The 24997-nt window shown below is 29.8% G+C and overlaps 1 protein-coding gene across 1 annotated transcript; it reads right to left on the reverse strand.

Annotated features, from left to right (window-relative positions):
- Positions 1–880: 880 nt before the first annotated feature.
- Positions 881–24757, reverse strand: LOC122516484. Its single transcript, XM_043634329.1, has 5 exons — positions 24516–24757; positions 3291–3609; positions 2671–2823; positions 2408–2552; positions 881–2101 (listed from the first exon to the last, which is right to left on the reverse strand). Exons 1-5 carry the CDS (start codon positions 24601–24603, stop codon positions 1487–1489), a joined length of 1320 nt encoding a protein of 439 aa, XP_043490264.1. The 5' UTR covers positions 24604–24757; the 3' UTR covers positions 881–1486.
- Positions 24758–24997: the final 240 nt, after the last annotated feature.

Consider the following 24997-nt stretch of genomic DNA (forward strand, 5'->3'; position numbering starts at 1 on the left):
GCGTTGATTTCTTTATGGATAATATCAATATGGTGGAAACTTGATAAATTTATTTTTTATCAGAGATTACCGACAGAGACAGCACTGGTGTTTAACTACGGGCACACTAGAAAATCGATAAGTTCTATTGTTCTTATTTAATTTCTCTAATTTGTTAAAAAGATATCAATCGTTTCTTTAAATATGTAAATTTGTATAATAAATTTCTTTTTTTATAAAATCAAATCAATTTGTGCATCTGTGGTAAGTTTTTTCGTGAATCGCGTGGTAAAACAGAACGAAGTTAATGGCGCAATTACAGATTATGAAAAAAGAGGGAAATATAATGAATACGAAAAATAATTACATCGGTTATTATTAGAAAAGTATCTATAATATGCTGTTATACATACTTTTTGATTTTAATTGATTTAATTTCGTCGAAATAATGTTAAACTTTTAATTTTTAATATATTTGATATTTGCGTTCCTCTTAAATTTATTACTAAAAATATTCATCGGTATTTACATTTACATTTACAGATATTTGTACAAGAATCGATTTGGCCAGACACAGTAATGGAATGATATGAAATATTTAAATAATTACATACATATTTTCATTCATTCTTAGAAAGTTTTAAAAATCGTAGACAAAGGTGATATGATTAGCTCGATAATAAGGATTAAAATATTTATAAATTATTTATCATAATCTATTGTTTAATTTTATCAAAAATCACTTTCGTCGACAATCTTCAAAGTATTGAAAAAACACATACACACAAATAATAGATTATTCATATTTGCTATGATAGATATTTCTTTGTGCAATGATTATTATTTCTCCTTAAATATTTGTCATTTAAAATAAAAAAAAGGAGAAACGAATTGAATTATGTCTATTATTTTCATTTTTTTTTGCTTTCGATGATTGTTAATAATATTTACATTAACAAATAATATTCATAAATAATCGAAACTATTCAATTGATAATCATCAAATTTTAATTTACATTGAATGATCAACCAAATAATAATAATAATAATAATAATAATAATAATAATAATAATGATAAAGAATCCACATTAAGACATTGACTAGTATGTTAATATATACAGAATAATTGTTAATAATAAACATGTACAACACACAACACTCGATCATTAAATTAAAACTGAATATTTCTACAAATTTCTTATAGTTATTTGGTGTCACTGTTAATTTGTCCTCCCGTAACTAACTGGATATGTATGATAATTTTTAATTACTAGGATTTATGCATTTGATAAATCGGAGAAACGTTATAAATTGTATCATGCGTGAAGCAGAATGAAATTTAGTCGCATTTAAAGCTGAAATATTAAACTATTTTCATTAATCTTTTCATCGAATATTGTTCATACATATTTGAACGATTTCTTTTTCTATTGATCTATAGAAATAATATCGATATATATATATATATATATATATATATATATACTATCTGTATATCTAAACTCGTTACAATTCGGTAGTAATTTCATCTTGTGGCCTGAAGCCAAGGATCGTGAAATCGTCTATGAGGTAGTCGCAATCGGGTAATCTATCGGACAATATGGTATAATTAGCAGCTTCAACAGCGCTTTGAAATTCCCATTGAGGATTGATTTCGCGATCGAGAACGCTAGTTTCACGAGGATTAGATCCGCGATTGATATCTGGTAACGTAGCACCACCGTTATGATTATTGAACACCGATATGGCTAATTCCTGAAAATGTGACCCATTTGATTTCAGTTTTTTTTGCATGCCAAAAACCAAAGGAGTCATTTGTCCCATCGTAGACTCGTTGTTACGTCCGAGTTTATCGTGATAGGGCATGGAACTATTTTGTCCTAAACTCGACCCAAGTGGACTATCCTTGGCATATCCTAAACTTGAGCTTGCTGGACTAATACTGGACTTGTCGCTCGCTTGAAAAGTAGCGAGTGGTAAGTTAGCTTGAAAAGTTGTTAAATTAGTCGGCGTACTTCTAGGTTCAAACGGTTGAGACGGTGGTGTTATTACTACCGACTCCGTTGGATTCGTCTGGACGGAACTTGGTGGATGCTGCAGGAATGTCACGAGTTGAGCCACCTTCAAAAATAAAATTTAATTTTTTAAAATAAGATCGATTCCTTATTCTTTTATAATCATCTAATTTTGATTATAGCTCATACTTGATTCTAAACACGTATTCTCTACAAACTACTTGTTTTCAAAATACATTCTCATCGTAATACTCACCGAAATGTTTAACAGACTGCCATGAAAAATAAAGAAAGATTAAAGAAGAAATTAAAAGAGATAGGAAGAAATAGAGAGAAAGAGAGAGAGAGAGGAAGAGAGAGAATTCGGCGTACTAATTTAAATAATGTAATCATTAGAAAATAATTAACTTACTTCTGGGCTACTGTGTCTCTTGTACCTTCTGAGCAAACGTTCTGCCCAAGATAATAATCTCTGCCAGTCATCAGGAGGTAACTGTATATCTTCGTCCTTTTTATTAACAAGGACTAATATCCTTGCGAGATCTCGGAGAACAGGTCTAAGCGTTAGAATAATAAATAACTGTTAATCATTTAGTACTCATTTCAGTATAACTTCATTTTCCCTTAATTAAAAGATACGAATTTAAAAGACGAACTTGTAAATAATTGTTTTACCTGTACGCTTGAATGCCGACTGCGCCATCCCCGTTATTTCCGGAGTAATACAATTCTCTAACTTGTCTTCTAGTGTCGTTCAGCATGGAAAGGAAAGTGTGTCCCTCACCTCTTAACGTTGCAAGATGCCTCAGGAATTCTCCTCTCTCAGCACTGTCAGATAATCATTAAATATAATGAAATATTTTCTAATAATAATAGAATAATAAATCTAATCTTTCAATAAAGTCGCGTCAAATTTATACGCGAACAAGGGTCGTCAAATGTCATTTAATCTTTTTAGAGATGAATTTTGTATTTTAGTAACAAGAAACAAATTTTTTTCAAAATTTTATTTATAAATGAAAAAAATAAATTTGATATTTTATATTTTGTAAAAATAATACAAATAAAAAAAATGTGTACACAAAAATGTTATGAGAAATAAAATAAAACTAAAGTATCCACGTATCTGCTAAAAGTTTTGAAGAAGTTGATAGAATTGGAAAAACAAAAAGAAAGGTCTCTCCCCCAAAAAAATGTTAACGAAAAATGTGATAAGACATTTTAATAGCAACATTCGAAACGAACGATAAAAAGGATTTCAATCGAACGAACAATTTCTTTTACTGTTAGTCTACCTGTTCTCAAATTGCCGTACGATCTTGGTCGCTTTTTTCTTCTTTCTGTGAACGATGATCGCACCGCAAAGAACGATGAAGACACATATGGTTGCACCGGAGACAACTCCCACCAAGATAGCGACCTGACTACCTGTCAGCCCAAAGATGTAACCAGTCTCTTTACAAACTTTTCCCATATATTCGTCTCTCGTCGACCAGTCTGCTGTATGTCCAGGTGGACAGCTATCAACGCAGGTTCCTTTGTGTAATAGTACAGCACATCTCGCGCACGTGTCACCTCTGCATCTTTTGCATCCTCCTGGATCTTCGACGCATCCTAAGAAAGATATTTAACAAAAAAAATGTATTTATTAAACATTTTCTCATAAAAAAACATGAATCGTACAAACTAACAAAAGACACAATTCGAACCCAATTTTCGAACAAAAAGAAAAATACAAATAAAAGAAAAGAGGAAAGTAGAATAGTAACGAAATACGTTAAAACTATTTAAAAGTAATCATTCAATTGGTTTCGAATCAGCGATCATCCATTCGTGGTATAATTTTCAACAACGAATTTCAAGTAAGAGCGCATTCGAAAGAGGAACGTGACACCCGGCGAATTCCAAGCAAGAAGTAGCTCTAACTCTTGGACCCTACTAGCAGAGCGTTGATCCATAGCCTCGAGTCATACCTTGATTGCTTGACACACATACTGGTGCACCTACCGAAGTCACGCTCGACAATACCCGTTTCGCGATATATTTGATAAAGAATACAACTTCTAACGGGCTTTGACAGTTTATAACTAAAAGGAAAAAATGTAGAACGAATTATTTGGCGAAGTATACACTCTCGACTAAAAGATAGAACACGCGTATTCATGTATGAAATATTTCCAACTTATCAGAAGAATTTATTAAATACTTTATTTTTTATATCTATGGATATTTTTATTTTATATAAAAAATTATCTTGGCATTCGCGTACAATTAATTTTTGCAATTTTCCCGTTTTCGAATTGTTCCAAATATTTTTTAGGATTCATACATTTTCGCGTATAACATATTTCGTACATAAGAGTGAAATGCAAATATAATAGGTATACCCAAATTTTTGGTCGATAGTACATGCGTTAAATTGTTTAGAAAGTTTGTACCGATTTGCCGATACAAAAGTATTGTCTTTGAATTTAACGGCAAAATCAGCACGGACTTATCGGACAACCATACGTTTTTTCGATTGTCCAAAAAGTTCATGCCGTTTTACCAATATAAAACTATTATTTTGAAATTTTCTTTATAAAATCAGCACGAACTTGTTGGACAATCCAATACACTGCTCCCTCCCACAAGTAACTAGATACGTACATAACTTTTTATACGTATAATATTTGTTCTTTTTATTTCATCAAGGAGAAGAAGAAACGTTGAAAGAGAAGACCACTTTTAGAGAAAAAAGCGTATTCGAGTGGTTGGTTGTTTTTTTCGTGTCTATGTGGTGGTGATGGTGGTAGCAGTTAGCAAACGTATGAGGAATCCGGTTGGTACTTTCCGGATTACGTGGGTCTTTCTTACCGAACTCATAATGCACTCTGGAGTGTTCCGTTTAGGATTCTCGTGAACACACAACACACAACACGCAATGAACGACTAACTGGTAAATTACCTAGTAGGTATATAACATTCTCCAGGTTGAGAACACCCAAGCTCCTATGGGTTTCTTTCCTTCTCTCATACTTTGAGCTACACACACACACACACGCACGCGCGCGCGCGCATAGCACACACATAGATTCATAGAGACAGACACACCAGGTTTCTCAACTATTTACTTTATCGTTTACCATTCACTCGATCGATCGACGTCAAACGAGAACCTTCCAAATTTTTCATCTACTTTATTTGGAAAAAATCTATTTATTTAACTCTTTTCTAACTTAAAATAACGTTTTAAAGTTACTACAAAATATTCCTCTCTTATTGTACCATCCAATGGAATTTTCGTTGGGTTCTAAGGAGAGAAAAAGAGTTCCATATTTAATAAAATTTTATCCAGACTATGACTCATAACTGAGGAAAGGAATTTCGTTGATTTTCAAAGGATATTCTACGGTATACATAGACACACACACACATACTGTGTATTCTGAATGTCAAGTTCTAAGAGAAATTGTCGAAACATTGTTTGTGTCGTTATTGCGTTTCACTTTGGCAGACCTCCTTGCATCTTCATTTTAAGGCCATCGACCTCGAATCATAACGAAGTACCGTCGTCGTAGCTTCGTATCCGTCTCCTTTCCGTGCATCGATGACGTTTGCTTTTAAAGCGAGTGCACTCGGTTAATTAGTCGATCAAAGGTCAGGGATAACGCGATGATTCTGCTAGCTGAAACGATCTACGGAAGCTCTTAGAAATATATATTATCTACTAGTCTGCATCGTTCCTTCCTGTTTGGCTTCTTTTCTTTCTCTTATTATTTTTCTTAGATCCTATCCATATGGAAGAAGATATACTTACACGTTTATAAATTGTGTGTATATGTATATATGTATATGTATATGTATATGCGGAGATTTGTATATGCATGTGCGTATGTGTGTGTGTGTGTATGCACGCACGTGTGACTGGCTATTCCTTGTCTCGAGCACGCTCTTGTAACTTTCGATAATATAAACTTCCTACGTTTTAATTCCTAGATATGTCAAGTAGTTCATAAAAATAACACGGTTAATCTTATCATAATAAATAAATAACGAAATCATATTAAAGATTTGAAATTTCCGATATGTATATGTACATTTAATTATTCAATCATAGTCTCTGCTGTTTATTTATTTTTGTTGTTTTTTATATATGAATAAGATTATATATTATTTATTTTATTTAAAATTCAATAAAAATAAAATGAAATGTGATCTCTATATTAAAAATTATACAACTTGCTTACATCGATCATTAATTTAATTAAAAAGTTGAATATTTAAAAGTTAATATTTCAGAGCAACAACAACAATAATAGTTTATTAAATAAGATGAATTAAGATAAATGAAATGTTTTCTAGAAGTCATTAATTTAATTACAAAGTTGAATATTTCTCTTAAAGTTGGTGTCTCAGAATAAGAATTAAAAATGATAATTTAATGCGATAGAACGGTTTGAATAGTTAAATTTAAATTTGATTTGAAACGAAAGTAAAGATTCCATTGCATGGTATAATGGAGTATACACGCTAACACGCCATATGTCTCCATAGTGTGCAAGCCAGACGATATTTCACGAAAACGTGTGTGGCACACGAGCGGCGTGTGGCGTAACGGACAAGTGCATAAATTCAATGCAGGAGAATAAACGAAGTTTGCAGGCTTTACGAGTTAACTACCAAGAGACAGAGAAAGAAAGAAAGAATGAAAGGGTTTGAAAGAAACATTTTGAAAAGGAAAAGATATATCTTGTTTCTTTTTTTGAAAGTTCATCAAATTTTTGTCAACGTTTCATTCACAGCCAATGTACAAAGTGAATTTTATAAAAAATATATAAACACGTAAATATCTCGAAAACAACGAAATAAAAAAAATAAAATTTATGATAAATAATGATGTTCAATCATTTAAATTAAAATACAATTAAACATATTAGAGGTTTTCCTTATAAAAAAATAAAGTCGACCTTTTGATGATCTTGAAAATTTATACAAAATCAGAAATACAACTTTTATTTTGAATTTATTTTGTTCAAGACATCTGAGTATATCAATTTAAAAAAATTCTTTGCACAAATATTTACAATTTCGTTATCATTACATCCAAAAGAAAAGAGGAGATTCTTTAAATCTTTATTTCAATTAATGGAAAATTACAAACTAACTTGATTACTTTCATTGTTCTAGAGAAATTTGATGACGCACGAGAAGAACGGTCAAGGGTTGCTGTTACTCCTTTTTTTCTACCCCTTATCTCCTTTCTTTTACTCTCACACGATTGATTCCAACATATTTCAGTTTTGAAGTCTTCTCATTTATTTATTGTTTTCTTTTTTTCTTTATCGAATGTTATATCAAAAGGTCAATAGATAACCGGAATTACAAATAGTCCGATGGTCATCAACTAACTTGTGAAAATATTAACTTATACATTTGAATTGATTTAATATGATAAAATATTTTTTACGGGTCCTAAACTTTTAAATATGATTTTAAAAAATCGATTACTCTCTTTTTTAATAATTGTTAAGCTTTGAATTATCTACATAATTCTTGAACTTACAATTATTCGAATTTTATAATCTGAAATCATAAAACATTAATATAAAAAAGTGTTCGTAAAATAGTAATTGATTTTTAAAATCACACATTTAAAACATTTTGGGTTATCTAAGAACTTTAGGACTATTCCGTAAATAATAATAAAATTAAATCCTAATGATAATCATTACGAGGATAATAACACATTCATTATAAAAGACGTAGAGTTTTGTTAATATCAAACAATTAGAGCAACGTAATTGTACTGTCAGGGGTTGGAGGGACAGAGGGATGGAGGGAGCTGAATTTTAATGAAACTATTGTTTTCTAAATCACGTTAAAGACCCAACAGATCTAGGTCTAATAAACAGAGTGTTCCAGATGTCCATTATTCTACGTTGAATGATAATCCACTTGTTTTTTAGATTAATTAATCTGAAATCTACTGATTCGACTTGATGATAAATAGAAAACGGGGTGTATATATATATATATGTTTTTCTTTTTTGTTAATTAGTAAATATTATCGTAATCGTTCATTCTAACCTCACCCTCCTACAATGAAAATGAACCATAATATCTAACAGGTATCGTAACTTTCTTATATGCATGTAAAATATCGTTAGAGAAACGTGCCAAGGAGATATTGTCAAGGAAAAGGCGCACCTACATCGAACGAATTAGAAAGCATCGTGTTTTATTTTATTAAAACTCATGTGTTCCGGCTTTTCCGATCGATATGTATACTTTCGTCTAAATTTGTATGTTTCATTGAATCTTATGTAATTCAAATGTATGCAATCCAATTAATTTCTTAATGTATCTTTTAACAACAAATTTAACAGTGACAGAGCAATAATTTTTCCAAATATATGTGTGTCTCGCGCGTATTTGTTATTAATTTAAAAATATTTTTTTCGATCAATTGTAGTGCAGTTGTCTATCAATTGGCTTTTCTGTTTTTAACGCTTATAGGCTTCCTTTTTTCTTTTGTTTTTTTTTTTTGAGAATACATATTTATTTTACAATATACAATATACATCAACAATATTTTATTTAAATAAGCGTCGGATCTTCTCTAAGAGGACGATATAAAATAAAAATAGAAATGTTGTTTCTATCGTTCGGATTTTGGATTTTGATTAAATTGGACCGTTAACGAGCGTCAACTTCTATAATGAAATATGTTATATTAATTTAATAATTTTTATTTTTAATTACACAAATTGAATTATTATTGAATTAAAGAATATTATATTTTTTTATAAAAAAAATCTCTATTAAAACATGTGAAAATTTATTTTTTATAATTTTTGAAATATTAAGAATATTTTAATATTAAGCTTATAATTGAAAATATTATTTTCTAAGTACAAATATCAGTAGTTTAGTTTTCTAGTAATAAGAAGTAAACGTAACTTAAAGTTGTTTTAACGGTAAGGTGCGATGCAGGTGAGCTCATATATATACACGTTGCAATCGTCGATATATATTAGCACATGCAAATTGGTATGCACTTTTATCTTCCTTACTTCCTCTTATTCTCTTCTTTTCTCTAAAGAAGTACGCCTTTCCTCGGAACTTTTCTTCCGTCTTTCTCTTCGTCTCACTTCGCGGCCCCGAAATCTGGAAACCCAAATATCTTTGCAGAAGCGGTCCTTCTTCTTCTCTTTCTTCGATCTTGTCTTTCTCTTACACGACAATATAATATTTTCTTTTTACGAAACTTATTTATTTGTTGTGCCTTTCAATTAATAAACTCGATTATTAAGAAAACTCATTAAAAAAATAATGAAACAGTGACGTAAATATTATTTAAGTCGTATTGTGTGAATAAAAAAGAACTTATTAAAAATTATTATGATTAATAAAATTATTTAACACATATTAAAAAAAAATTGATATTTCAAAATAATTTGTAAGAAATTAGTTAAATAAGTTATGTAAATGTTCTAAGAACAATTTTTGAAACTTCTAGTCGAGCGTGTTTAAAAACATATTCTTAATATTTGATAGAAAAAAAAGAAAAAAATAAAAAAAATAAATAAAACCTCAAGATAATTATAACGACGCTTTCTAAGATAGTAACGCATGGCAGAATTTCGACTTTCGTTAATTCGAACGTAATATCGAGTGCACTAATCGCATGAGTTTGCGGTCTAAACACTTTCGACATCGAGGAAGCGTATACATACAAAGCTTCTTTTTCCTCCTTTGTGTGCATAGAGTGAAAACAAAATTTATCATTTTAAATTTAAATACGTGTCACGAGAGTTTAATAGTAAAATTTAAAACCAATAAGTATATAGGCTTCAGCGTCATCGTTATCAGCGATTTAATTTAAAGTTGCACGATCAGCAGTTTAGAATTTTATAAAAAAAAAAAAAAAAAAGAATGTAGTGATCGGTTGAAGGTTTAAAATCGTAGGACACTTCATGTACATGGATACTTAAGATTAAAGGGAGCTTAAAATTCGTTATAAGCGATGTTCAATTAACGCAAAGTAGAGAAAACCGAGAGACGTGAGATTAACGAGCACAATTGGCAGAGTTGGACAGGGATGGCTGACAGATGTGCTTCAGGACGGAAGACTGTGAAACGTCTACTAGCAAGTATTATCGTTAACACCTTCATTAACTAACCCTGTCATGTAACGAAGGCTGTTTCATAATATTTATCCTAACCTCGTGTTTCGTATCTAACTCGTACAAATGATCGTTACTATTTATTAAAATTTCATTTAATTATTACTGCAATTATTATTTAAAAATTATTACTATAATTTTGTTTAAATAATTATAATAGTATTTATAGTATAAATTATGTTAACAAAATTTTATAAAATTATTAATAGTATTTTTTGATGTATTTGTATATTTAATATACTATTTGATATAAATATTATAATAATAATTCTATTTATAACTATAGCAATATATTTAGTATAAAATTATGGCAAAAATAATAATTAGTACTGCAATTATTGCTATTTTAAAAAATAAAATATATTAAAATAATAATAAGAGAAAAAAAACAAAAAGCCCCCACTTTTATCTGCAACGAATAAATTAATTAATGCGACATTAATTTACAAGATAGTTCAAGTGCACAAAAGGAAAAAAAAGTAGGAAAACAACAAAGAGAGTCACGAGAGCACTCGGTTTCCATGTTACCCACGTTCGATTTAACTATCTAGAACGACACGGACGATAATCGAGGCAGCAAACGAGTGAACAAGCGAACGAACGAACGAACGAACGAACGAACGAACGTACGAGCAAACGAACGACGAGTTCTCTTCGTTCCGTTTCCTCTTTCGCATTGAACGGAAGTCCTATTCGTGGTTTACAACTCGAAGCGGGAATCCAAAGTAGGATTTCTTCGTACACGATAGCATTGTGTTTTAAAGATCGTTACGTTTTCCACGATGCCACATGCCAATTTTATCCAGAACTGCATACAATCATTTTGAATTATGAGTCATGCTTGATCAGTCACGTTTTAGTACGTGACAAAATTCGTCTTCTTCAACTATAAATATGACATTTTATTTCTTTTTTTTTTCCTTATATATTTGTCTGTAACATTTAAAAAAAAATTTTATTATTACACAATCATTGTATTAGTATAATAATTTGCTATTATATTTCTATTAAGAAACATCGAGTAAGTATGTTACATATTTTTTTTTCATTTTTTTATATTCATTTTAGATGTGTACTGTAAGTTAACAAAAAGATAATATTCTACCAAATTCTTATTATACAATACATATTAGAGATTCCAATGTTACTCAATAATTTGTTAATAAATCTAATCAATATTAAAACTTGACAATAACATAACATGTACTCCCACGCATGTACACAGTATAATATTTTAAAAATTTAATTATTAAACTATTTAAGTGACACTGTCATCCTTAAAAAGATGTGTTAAATAATAAATAATTTTCTTATTAAATTCTTATTAAAGAAATACGTGCTAAATGTCAAACATATGCTTAAACTTTTTTAACGAAGCAAATCAATATTAAAGTTTGACAATGACGCAACATATAATTTTGCACACATAAAATGACATTTACTAATAATCCAAGTAAATATTGAAACTTATATTAGTAAACATTGTAAAGTATGATTGAAAAAATATAATACTGCATATGCTGTAAATCAATTAGTTGTAACGTCGAAGGACAACGTGTGAACGCATTGAGCAAGTATTTGTCCATCATAAATACGAAGTAAAAAGTAGTTAAAGAAATAAATAAAGAAATAAATAGAGAGAAATAGTAGATGAGAGTTTGTAGAAGTGAACGAGTAACTGTACATTACGATTTACACTCCTCCACTCGGGGGGCCTGCTTAGAAGAAAGACATGGACGAGTGGAGAGACGTGTGACAGGTTTATACGTGCACACATGTGTATATATTTGTATATATGTGTACGACTATGCTGCGAAACGAAGAAAGAAAGAAATAAAGAAGGAGAGAGTGAGAGAGAGAGAGAGAGAGAAGAGGCCTCTCATGCATTGGTATTCGTTGCTTGAGAAAACCAGTCGTTACGTAACTTAAGTTAGTTAAAATGTCGGAGAGTCTGTGTGTTAACCCCAGAGCCATATCTTCTAGCTTGGCCCTTACCTCACCGGCACACGGGTTCCTTCTTTCCTTCTTCAGCATCCTGAGAAATGGAGAGAGAGATAGAAAGACCAGGAGCTCAAAGGAAAGAAGGACAAAGAGAAACGCTACAAACAAACCACGAACCATACCCTGAGAATATTTAGACGCTTACGGCACCATGTTAAAATAACGACGAGTTAATAAACTTGGACTGATGATTACGAGGGTGACAGAAATGAAGTCATTCTGATCTAAGCTATTGGATACAATTTGTATTTACATTCTAATTGGAGATATTTATCATCTCTTGGAAAGTTAAGTTTCTGTATTTTAATGTATTTATGATAATGCATCGATTCATATGTCTGTTTCGTTTACTTAAATATACTGAAGGGTGTTCGAAATTTTCTAGAAAATCTATAAGATATTATCAATGTTATTGTACAGTATGGTGAAGAGGAATTTAATGTCATGTGATTGATTAATAATTGATATGGAAGTTGAAGAATTTTGTGTGAGATCAATTAAGGGATGAAAAGAGCTAGGACGAAATTAAGATAACAGATATTGTATTAGGAATTTTAATTTTGAACACTTACAATTAGAAAGGCAACTTTCTATCTGCTATCTTCGTATTGCTCTTTGAAGCAGTGGACGATGCTTCACAATTGTTTGTTTTGTCATATTTCCAGGATAGCGGGAAGTCGGAACAGGAAATATGAGTTTTGAAGAGATAGGACAGTTTATGTTAGATGATGATATCGTCAAATATAAAAAGAGATAAAATATACATAGATAGATGAATCTAAAAGTACTTCCACGTCGCATGTTTTTGATTTAAGGTTTTCGAAGTATTCCAAAATGATTATAATTAAATAGAAAATATCAGCATAAAGATTATTGGGAAAAGGATACATACGTACATTTGTAAGTTTGCATAATTTAAAAAACAATTATATAACATGATAAATAGTAACAATTAACGTATACATTATCGAGAGTAAAATAATTGTTTGGTGTAATTAAACCGACTGTTTTAAATAGCTTGTAAAATAAAATAAACACGAGTTTCTAATATCCCTAATTACTTAGACCACTTAACATATGACCACTTACATTACACCACTCATAATGATTAAACTCATATATAAGTTTTCACGAGAAGCGAAATTTCATGTATTAAATGCGGCAAAAGAAAAAAAATTTTTAAAATTAAATCAACATGTATACTTATGTTGCAAATAAAAAAAAAATAATTTGGGGTAGGTAAAAACATATACACATATCAAATTCGTATTTAACAAGACACGAAGATCGTTCTACATCGAACGGTACATGTACGTAATCTATATCGATAAATTCATCTCGGATACTCGATCGTTGCATTTTCCCAGACTACATGTGCGGCCCGGAAATGTGTAAATCGATATTCCTTCCCGGTCTCTGTGCTACCACCGTGTCCCGTGCTTCTACATGTCCATAAAAAATCGAGAGAATTTCGAACTCTTTCAAGAATATCGAAAGATTTTCACAATTAGATGAAAATAGAATTTTCTAATGTAAGATGTTATATACATTTTTTTCCCATATTTTTTTCCACGTTAAAAAGTAATTTTTATCGGTTAATAGAAGAAGAAAAGAAAAATAATGGCAACTATAAAATTTCACTTCTTATCTGTTTTATTCGAACTTTTTAAAAAAGAAAACTTTTGAGAGGAAATTAAGATAACGCAAACATTTCTTTTCAAAGGGTTGTTTCGAGATAAATGTTTTCTTTCCAACAGTTAATTTCCATTTTATCTATACTAGATAAAAAAATACGATGTGGGTAGAAAATTTCTAAGTTGGATAACAATATTTTAGAATTATTTATAAATATTTAGGTTTGTGAAAAAATTCTTGTAGAAAATTAAAAGAAATATGACTTAATAATTTTTGGTGAAATGTAACAAAATATTTGTTTGGAATATTTTTCAATAATATTTTTGTAATTTTTAACAACTGTGAGTAAACAATTCACGATAGCTTTAAACAAATACGAATGTAAGAAATTAAAAAATAAAAATAAAAAAGAACTATAAACATTTTGATTGTTTTAACTAGAGTTTGAAGAGTGTGTTTCTTGTTTGGAATGTAATCGAAATTTTCGTCAAGAGTCCACTCGTCTTGGTCTCGTGTTTAAGCTGGCAACGATCTTGCTCCTTCGTTAATTTGATTATGGTAGCGCAATAGTGGTTGTTGCCATTGAAAGACATGTACTGTAATCGGCCAATTACACGAACTTGAGTATCGAATTCAATGATCCTAATCTTTTCTTATTTGATCGTTCTCTAAAAACCTATTGCTAAAACACTTATACCTAACTATTGTATTTTATATAGTATTACAATTTCTAAACGTTTATTTGATTTTTTAGAACACTAAAAAATATTTTTCTTAATTATTAGATTGTGCAATATTTGATTAACTCTTGAAAGTTTATTTAAAAATAAATTTTGTTAACTGTGTATGCCGTGCTAAGCAATTTTGTAATTTCAATATATTATTATTTATTTTACAAATTAATTAGTATTAATTACATTTTTTATTATTATTTAATAAATTCGTTTATATCATATGATAATTACACTTTGTGCATTAATTTTGATATATAAATTTCTTACTCTGTATTTTACTCGGTGTATCTCTCATCTTCTTGAAGTGAAATTTCACCTAAGGGTTGATTTTCTTAACATTAAAAAATAATTAAATCCTTAATCCGTTTTGAAATGATTATGCAAATTTAATTTTTAAATGAAAAATGAAAAATTCATCAAAAGATCAAAATATGATAATCTATCTCACTTTGAAGCCTCAAAAAATTCATCGTTAACAAGCATTTGGAAGCATGCGAAGGGTGGTTTCCGAGGGAAGCTCTTCCTCTCTCTCTCTCTCTCTCTCTATGTGTGTCCATTTTTACGAGCGGAATAAATTCAGCGAAGCGTGAAGTACGTGAAGCTCGCCGAGGGTGATTCGGTAATCAATGTCAACCCTTGCGTATGCAAAACCCTCTGCGATATGGTTAGCTCGCGATTTCGACCAATCAACGATCAACGTTCTGATGCACGTCATGTAGGAAACCTGAATTTCAACGAGATACGATCGAACCTGTCACTCTGTGTCCATCTGTAAAGGCTCCAATATTTTCCAGTTTTTCCCACATTTTTCAAAAGAAAAATTCATTTACAATAAAATACAAAAATTATTCGATAATTTTATTTAATTAAATCTTATACGAGGAGACGACAAAAGTAAAAAAAAAAGTTATCAATTGTTTCAATATGCTCCTACGTTTTTCTTGTATTTTTCTTTGCGTTTTTATTCCGTTTCTGAATTTATATAAAAAAAAAAAAAAAAATAAATTATCGATCGAACATTTTCCTATGTTTCACATTTTTTCAATTATCTTCCTCTGTCTTTTATTTCTTTTTTTTTCGATACCGATTCTGAATCTACAAGAAAAAGAATGAAAAAAGAAAAAAGGAGGAAATTGTCAATGAATCAGCAGCACCCATGAGCTCGGAAAAACATTCGCTTGCACTTAGGACCGCCTGCAAGGAGGCACTTTAATGGCACATCTGTTACATCCCCTTTTTACTCATGAACATGATTTTCACTTGCTTTGTAATTTACATAGAAATCTTTTACATTAGGTCGTAGTCCTTTCTATTCTTTACTCGGATCGACCTATTTCCCTGCTTTTTTTGTTTCTTTAGAAAAAAATCTTTGTTCTTTTGAAAACCCTTTAAAATCCCTTGAAACGCAGTAATTCTTTTTCGAAAGAAAAGAAGAGAAGTGTAAGTTCTCTCTATCGAACGGATTAACCAGTGGAAACAATTAAGAATTGCTTTTAGACAAAGAATAAAGTAGTTCTCTCGCTACTCTGGAAAAGTCTCTGGTGTTGAAAACTTCAGTAAGGTTTCCTCGATAAAAAACAACCCAACCGAGGCAACTATCAAAAATACAAAAAGAACGAAGAAGAAGAAGAAGAAGAAGAAGAAGGAAAGTGGCTTTTCACGGAGGGAAAGAAAAATTCTATTGGAAGATTAATCCACGGTAGAGTTGTTACTACTAGATCCATCAAATACTTGGTTACTCGGTAAAAATAAACGCTCCCTTGCAATCTTTTAGGTTATTAATATTTTTATATGAAATAATAAGAAAACAAATTATTTATTTCGAATCGAGTATCTTCATTTTTGTATTAGGATACTAAATTATAACTCTCAAATAATAAACTGCTGTGGTTCGTACTAAAAAAATATTTTCAGCTGTTAAAAATCAGTAATAAAATGAATGCTAATTGTGCTGTATAAATATGATTTTCGGAACATTATTTTTTATTTTCCTAGATATTTTTCTGATTGTGAATAACCAAATATATTCTATGGATTGAATATAACTCGAATAATATTCTATATTTCAAGGTAGAATTGAATATACAGGTATTCTGAATACTTGAAGTATCCTTATTACCAGTGATTGACTTAATCCACGGTGGATTCTGAAATGAAACGATGGAAAATCTTGCACAGCATCTTTCTTTGGTTCATTAGATCGCGTTCTTCAAAAGGAATCGTTCAAACTATTGGCTAAAGGAATGGTGGATGGGGGAGGTAGAGGAAAAAAAAAGTAGGATGGCTAAGTTGAGTATAAGAAGAAATTACAGGTTGTACGTTGAGATAGATACAAGTTAGTTAAGCACAACAAGAAAGAGAAAAAAGGGAAAGAAAGAGAGAGAAGGACTTAAATTCGTAGAAGAAAACGGTACATCAGAAAATCAAAGAGAGTAGTAGCATGGTAGATAACTATAAAGAAAGAGAAAGAAAGAAAGAAAGAAAAAGAGAGAGAGAGAGAGAAAATACAGTTGTTCTCTTTCTTTCTTTTAGTTCTATCTTTCTTTTTCTCACTAGACAGTTGGCAAAAGAACTGATGTGAGATTCCGCTTCACTTGTACCGTTTGTCCAAGATCAGAGAAGATTTAGCTCTGATGCAAACAAGTGGAACGAGAAATCTCGATCATTGACAGAACATCTGATCATTTAATTCTTTTACTTCGAATTATCCCTACCATTATAAACTGAAAACGATAATAAAGTTACGAAGCATCATAAATATATAATTATTTTTCTCGATAGATATATATACTTGTATAGATATTATATTAGATATTAGATTATGCTAAAAATTGACGAACTATCACAAATGATAAGAGAATTATGAGCACTTTTGACAAATTAATATAAATAAAATTTATTTCATTATTATACCCTGTATATTTTTGAAATTTTGATGACAATAATTTCATAAATAAATAATAAATAATACAAATATTTCAAAGCTCCAAATTGTAATCTCGTTTATGGAATAATGCTGGTGAAAACGTTTCTTAAGTTATTATGATAATCGTTACTATAAATACAATCCGACAAAACGGCGAGTAAATTATAAACTCGGTGCGTTAAATAAGCTTAATCGAAATACTATCATTAAAACTAAATAACAGGAAAAAGAAAAAAAGATATGATACAATATAATATAACCCAATAATTTGCAGCTCAAAGAAACATGACGGATTATTATCTGTAATGTAAGGTAAAACGTGTTTCGAGTATAAAATAAACGAATGCTGACGAAGTAGCAAGCTTTGTGTCGAAATTAACGTCACTCTGAGATTCCATACACACACACACACACACCACACAAATACACCTACACATATATATATATATGAAACGTGCTTCAAAAGGATTAAAACCACGCGAAACTCGATACGAGATGATGGCCACAGAAATAACAGTAGTAATAGTAATAGAAATAGCAATAGTAATAGTAGTAGTAGTAGTAGTGTAATAGAATCAGCAAAACGTTTCCAACCTGAAACGTTTTTCTCTCTTCTCCTCTTATCACCACCAAGCTTAATGAAACAAACCGCGAGAATGAGGTGCGCGCGCGCGCGTATATACTCTACTCTCTAGGACGAACACAATGACCCCGATAATAGTCGTACGATCGCATTAATTAAAAAAGCTCCGAGCAATCTTTCCATCTAAGCGACGGTTATGCTCTTACATCCTTGTGTGTTCTCTCTCACACATAGACGCATGCACACACATATCCTCTCTTTTCCTCGTCACTTGCAGGATGCTGCCGCTTATCGTACTATCAATGACTCGTTCGCAAACGTGCGTAGTACTCCGTTGGGACAGCTAGTATAGACGGAAGAAATGGATAGATACGCTCCCATTATGATCATTATGATCATTATGATCATTATTATTATTGTCATTATTGTTCTAGTCAAATGAATAAAAAACTAAAGAAAATTAATTAAAAGAAGTAAACAAATTTGTAACATTATTCCATAAAAAAAAGGAAGGAATCCTATTGTATACAAAATTATTTAATCAAATCTCGATGTCATTAATAATGAGATACTTTGAAGTACTTCTAAATTATTATTATTGTTATTATTATTATTATTATTAATTTAGTCAACTATAAAAAAATATGTATAATCAAATAATGAATCAGTGACAGTAATTTTAATAATAATGATACGCTTTTAAATATTTAAATATTTGGCTGAATTTTTTGTCACGATACTCATTTATTAAAAAAAAAATGTTTTTTTTAGTCTCAGAACTTTTCAACCCGTCCTGATGTTATTATCATTATTATTTTGATCGAATATAAAAAAAGGAAATGGCGATAACAATGACATATAATAATACGATTATTAGGAGCAAATATATTACGATGATTACAAGGGAAGTGAAAAATATATCTTAAATTAATAAATGAATTAGTCTCGATTAAATAATCTAACGAAGAATAAATGAGCTCTATTGAAAAAGAAGGAGGAAAAAAACTCGTAGATTAAAAATCAAGACGGGTGTCATTTTCCTCTTATTCTGACAGTGTTTATACTTACGACATAAATCGAACGGAACGATTTGATCTTGAAATTAAGAATACGTCGATTTTAAATACGGAGAAATTACAAAGTCTGGATATTTTCAAGAGAATTGGAATAAACAAAAATGGCATATCGTCGGAAACAATCGATTTATCTTGACGATATTTAAATAATCAACGCGTCGAGGAAAGGAGAAGAAAAAGAACATTTGCGCATTGTACATACATAAGTAATAAACTTTAACGTGCACGTATATATAATTGCAAAATATATTGCAGAAATATATGTAAATGAAATATATGAATATCCGAAAATATCAACTACACCGATCAATTTAGAAACAATCCATTGTTGTTATATCAAAAAAATATCAAGTTGAATTATGTTTTAAAAGATTTCAACATTTTCTTACACCGAATATGATCTTGTACAGTTTTTACACCCAATTTTAAGAGAATATTAATTAAAAAATACGAAAAAACTAAAATATATACTAATCGCCAGGATGATCAAAATATGTCCAGGCTGTTATTAAAAAGACAGGTGATTTTTTGATGGAAAAATAATTTGAAGAAAAATATTCATTTCTCTATAAAAAAAATTAATACAAAATGTAAAATGTTTTACTTGTAATTTTGTTGACGAATAAGTCTGACTCGATTGATTTAAAAACATTTATTTTTTGTAGAAATATCCTATTTCTTTAAATTTAAGTAAGGATTCCAGTGTATAAATTTATACGTATGTGTTTGTGTGTATGCGTATAAGCATGTTAGTATTTTTTATCTACGTGGATGTGTGTATGGTATACTTCCATTAAATATATATTTGAATTTATGTGAATTATGTGTTTGTGTAGGTAATACAGTACGCTAAGTTTTATCTTTCGTGCTTTCGATCTGCTTGAAACTATCCACACATAAAAGCCTAGCGGAAGAAGGAAAGATAGATAAGAACGAAAAGGAAGAAAGGAAGGAAGGATAAAAAGATAATACGTGGACCTATCTCTTGAAAGACGAATAGTATATATACATTCAGTGTGTACTCTCTCTCTCTCTCTCTTTTTCTCATACACACACAGGTAGTTTTTCTTTTGTTATGCTTGATAATGACTAGTAAAAAAAAGTTTTTTTTCTATGTTTTGATATAGAAATGTGTAATACAAATATTAACGTTAATGATAACGTTGAACATTTAAATTTGTCAACTTTAAAAAATTATAGCTGACATGAGTCTAACATTATTGTAAAATAATTTTTGATAGATTCGAGTTATCGATATTACAAAAATATAGTATAATTTTGCATTATTGTTAGTTAATGTTTTACAAGGCCACTTATTATATAAGAATCTTAAAAAAAATGTTCTTTTCTATATGAGAAATAATTGTAAAAAAATTAACTTCTAATAATAATCACCAAATTATCGATAATACAATAAAAAATTTACTTCTTTTTATTATAGTAAATTTTAATTTATTAATAATTTTTGCACTCTTTTGAAATTGAATTGTCCGAAATTTAATTCGACGAAAAAATAAGAAAAAAAGAAAGAAATAATGGGTTGCTATGAGAGATGAAGGAATTTTTACAATTAGATTCGAAATCCTTTCTCGTTTCTCTAGATATTCGAACACCATCAAAAGAAAACAAGAAACATCAAGAACACACACTTACATCGGAGCAAACCTAAACATAAAACGTAAAAACGGTTCTCTCTCTCTTCTCCTTTCACTTCTATCACGAAACCGGCAGGTAGATCGGTCTAATTGTCACGGTCGCGTCATTCTTTCTAAACAATAAGAAAGGAGTATGTCTAGCTTTGAAAGGGAAAAACAAAGAAATATGTTAGATACAGGTCGGGAAGAAACTCTGAGAAATCGCGCCTTATATTTCGAAATTAAAACACGCAACTAACATAACAAATGAATAGAAAATAAGAAACAAATATTAAGAATTAGTAATAGGTACAATTAATAATTTATATCATTATTTATGATGATGATGATGATAATGATGAAAAAAACACATTTTAATCACTGTTCAGTCATGATAATAGAATTCCAAAGAAAAGATGGATCTTTGAATTTGGTTCCTTTGTTCGTTTCTAACTTTCACAATAATTCTATCGTTAACTACACAAAGAATAATTTCTATTATTATTTTAAACTATAAATATAAAGATATAACTATATATATAAATAAATTTCAGCCATTGTTCGTAATAAAAGAATTTTAGAAAACAATCGATGTGGAAAGATAAAAAAAAAATCTTTGATTTATTTATTTATTTATTTTTATCTTCATCTCGTTCGTTTCTAACTTTCACTATAATTTCCTAAGATCCATTAACGTGCGGGTTACTTTGTAAGATCATTTTCGAGAAAGAAATCGATCTTCTACATAGAAAGAAATGGGCATGAAGAGAAAGAGAGAAAGAGCAAAAGAGAAAGAGAGAGAAAGAGAAAGAGAAAGAGACGATTTCCCTTACAATTAGTTGGACCGGTTGAAAATGTTCGACGAAAGAGAAAAGGCTCTATCTAGACTTGTCCAGGTGATCACAAGATCGTTGCACTTTTCCATGTTCTCTCGAGTATATATGAGTCTATATATTTTACGTTGAGAATGTAGAAGGCCGTATTAGCAAAAGAGAGCGCGAGAGACAGCAAAAGGATTTCTGGTGTGCTGCACCTGCACCGAGCTTTTGCTACGATAAACGTACGGATGGGTTACCGGGTGACCGACAGTACTACGATTTCTGGCTTAAAACAAAATTACACGCTCCGCTATTGCTTTTTCTCGTCTAGACGAAAATTAATATCTTTTGCCAAGAATTTATCTAACTAAACAGTAACACACATAATAATTGTATACGTTGATGGAGTAATAGTACTTTTAATTATTAATGATTAAAAATATAATAATAAAGTAATATTCTATATATGTTCTGTTTTTTAATATACTGTACGAGGGTGGGTTGGAAAAAAAAAAAATATTTTTTTTAAAGCTCAAAATTGATTCCATGGTAGGCTCAAAACTTTTCAACCAACACATGTTTTTGTAGCATGTTTTCATATTTTAATATTTATACGTGTTGTATTATAATATTAAATATTTAATTACCATTGCAAAGGATATTATAATAAAGCGATACTGTTTTTATATACTGTATTTGTAATGCACTGTATTGTAATATATTATGTTTAAATATTATAATATTTATTTATTCAATAATTAATGATCTAATATAGTTCTTTTCCATTATAATATTTTTATATATGAAATATTTTCTGAAACACGATATTTTTTTAATTTTTTTAAATTAAAGAAAATAATATACTATGTGTATAATATTAAGTACTTCTCCAAGTAAATTTAATAAATGGAAGGATTGTAGGAATATTATTTGTAGAATAATTCGAATAACTTTAGAAAGTTTCTTTAAAACTATGAAGAATTTATTATATTGCTAGACAAAATCGAACAAAGCGGAGAAGTTCGCGCTGTAAAGTTGAACGACGCATCACGTGACCCGCGTCTCCTCGTCCCGCGAAAAATAAACGTAAAGCACTTTACCGAACGAGTTCAAGTGTCTTGAAGCGCCAAGAAAGCTGCTATTCCCTTTCGAGTTTTAAAAAACTCTTTAAAACGAGATGTATATACCTAAGTACGACGTTCGTGATTTTCAAAGATTTACGTCGTAGAATTGTTTTTATAATTAATACTCGAATCTTGCGATAAGTTAAATAAAATTAAAACAAACTTTGAATTTTGTTATGATCACCTAATAAAAAAAGAATTTCAATTTCAATTTATTAAATTAGTTTTTCTGCTAATTAAAAGTAAATATTTTGTAAAATAAATGGCATGAATGCATAAATATTTGTTTCAGTTGTAAATAAATTAAGTTTCAGTATGAATATCGATATAATTATGTTAATTTTTTTAAATACTGCCAAATTATAACGTTTATAAATATTTTATTTCAAAATATTAACAAGTTTTTGTTTATTACTACCCTTTTATGTTACATGCTAATACTTTATTATAAATATAGATACTACTCATTTAAAATATAAATTTAAAAATATTAAAAATATTAGCCAATAAATACATTTGCAATCCGAAAAATTAACCTACTTAGAAAGATATGACTTTTATTCTATTTCTATGAAAATAAGTCGAATAATATTAAATAGTTTATTGTAATTCTTATATTCTATGAATTTTCAGCATTAGTTCCGCGTCGATGAACGTTCGATCGCGATCGTTGAAAGTTGCCAGGAGCGAATGAGAAAATTCTCGATCAAGAAAGATGAAGGATCGACTGTTGTTATGAAATTTAGTTGAGAATAAACGTATCTAAAATATATAATGATTATCTATATTTGTTCCGAAAAATAAACTACGTCGAAACAATACAAAATTCACACAATTTCGATACCATTTACAAAAGATTAATCCTTGAATTTATTTTGTCTTCTTTCAAATCCAATCCTGAAATTTTATCAATTTTCAAGCTAAATAGGACGCATTAAACAATTTCTTGAAAATTTTACGTATCTTTAACGCTAATTTATTTATAGTAATTCCTTAACTATCGATCTATTTCAACATTATTTATGCTATATGAAATTTTCTTCAAATCGAACAATATGAACAGGAGTGGGAAACATGAACGAAAAACTAAACTTTCTATTTAACATACACAAATCTTGACTTTATAAATATTTGCAAATATTAAAAACAAATCTGTTCGATCATATCCACTGCAATTTTTCATTCGATATATGCATCTATGTACATATACATATATTTAAAAAAAGAGACAAAGTTAACATATCAAACAAATTACTTGGAGATTACATCCGTAGGATAGACAACGTTTTATCGATTCGTAAAACGTAAACTAAGATTTCTTTCGATATATGCAATGAATAAAATCTATCTATCTAAAAAAGAAAATATATTTATAATAATAATAATAATGCGAATCGATGTAGGTGAATTCGACCAGGTAAAAAGAGGTTAAACTCGATAGGTTCAAACCCGTATCTCTCAAAGAAATACTCAAGTAAAATATATTGTCATTTCTAAAATAAACGGGAAAAATCGAAATTACATAAACGTTCGATCTACAATGAAAAAGAATTATCTTTCTACCTTCTTCTTGTTTTTTGTATTACAACTAAATAAATAATTAAATAAATCGATTTAAATGAAGGATCTATGACTGAACTAATTCGATTGTGTATCAAAGAACGCTGTTGCGTCTGGAGAACGATCAAACGAAAACATATGAGAAAACGTACAAAATTAACAAAACGCGCACGTATATTTGACAAACAAGATCTAACGATGGTTCTAATCAATTAAATATTAAATTTACAAAAAAGAAATTAAATTAAATTATTGTCATACCTTGAAATTCAGCTTGAGACCAAACAGAATCCATAAGACAGAAGAGGAGGGCGGCACTCAATTTCACCACCGTGGCGAAGTTACCCATTCTTAGTCGACATTATTCTCCAAACACGAAAAGTCACAATACTACGGTTTAGCGCATAACCGTAATCGTCAAAATGCACATAATGTATAAACCGGCATGGACAAACAAACGATCCGTCCCCCGAGACGTTCGGTGACACACTGAAGAACGTACGCGGAAAAGCAAACGATTGCGATGTTGCCAAACCTCCAGAGACAGTGAACTCTGACAGTACACGCTTGCGTGCACAAAGTTCGAATCAAAACGCGGGCGAACGCGAAGGCGCGCAGATATAATATTTTGAAAAACATTCTTAAAATGATTATTTTTTGTTTATATTGTATTTTCTTACCACCTTCTCTCCTACGTATATTTATTTGTGTATTATATGTAAATTTGATCGAATATTAATAAT

This window comes from Polistes fuscatus, unplaced genomic scaffold (assembly GCF_010416935.1).
Source record: "Polistes fuscatus isolate 324 unplaced genomic scaffold, CU_Pfus_HIC Scaffold2, whole genome shotgun sequence".
In the NCBI taxonomy this organism is placed as follows: domain Eukaryota; kingdom Metazoa; phylum Arthropoda; class Insecta; order Hymenoptera; family Vespidae; genus Polistes; species Polistes fuscatus.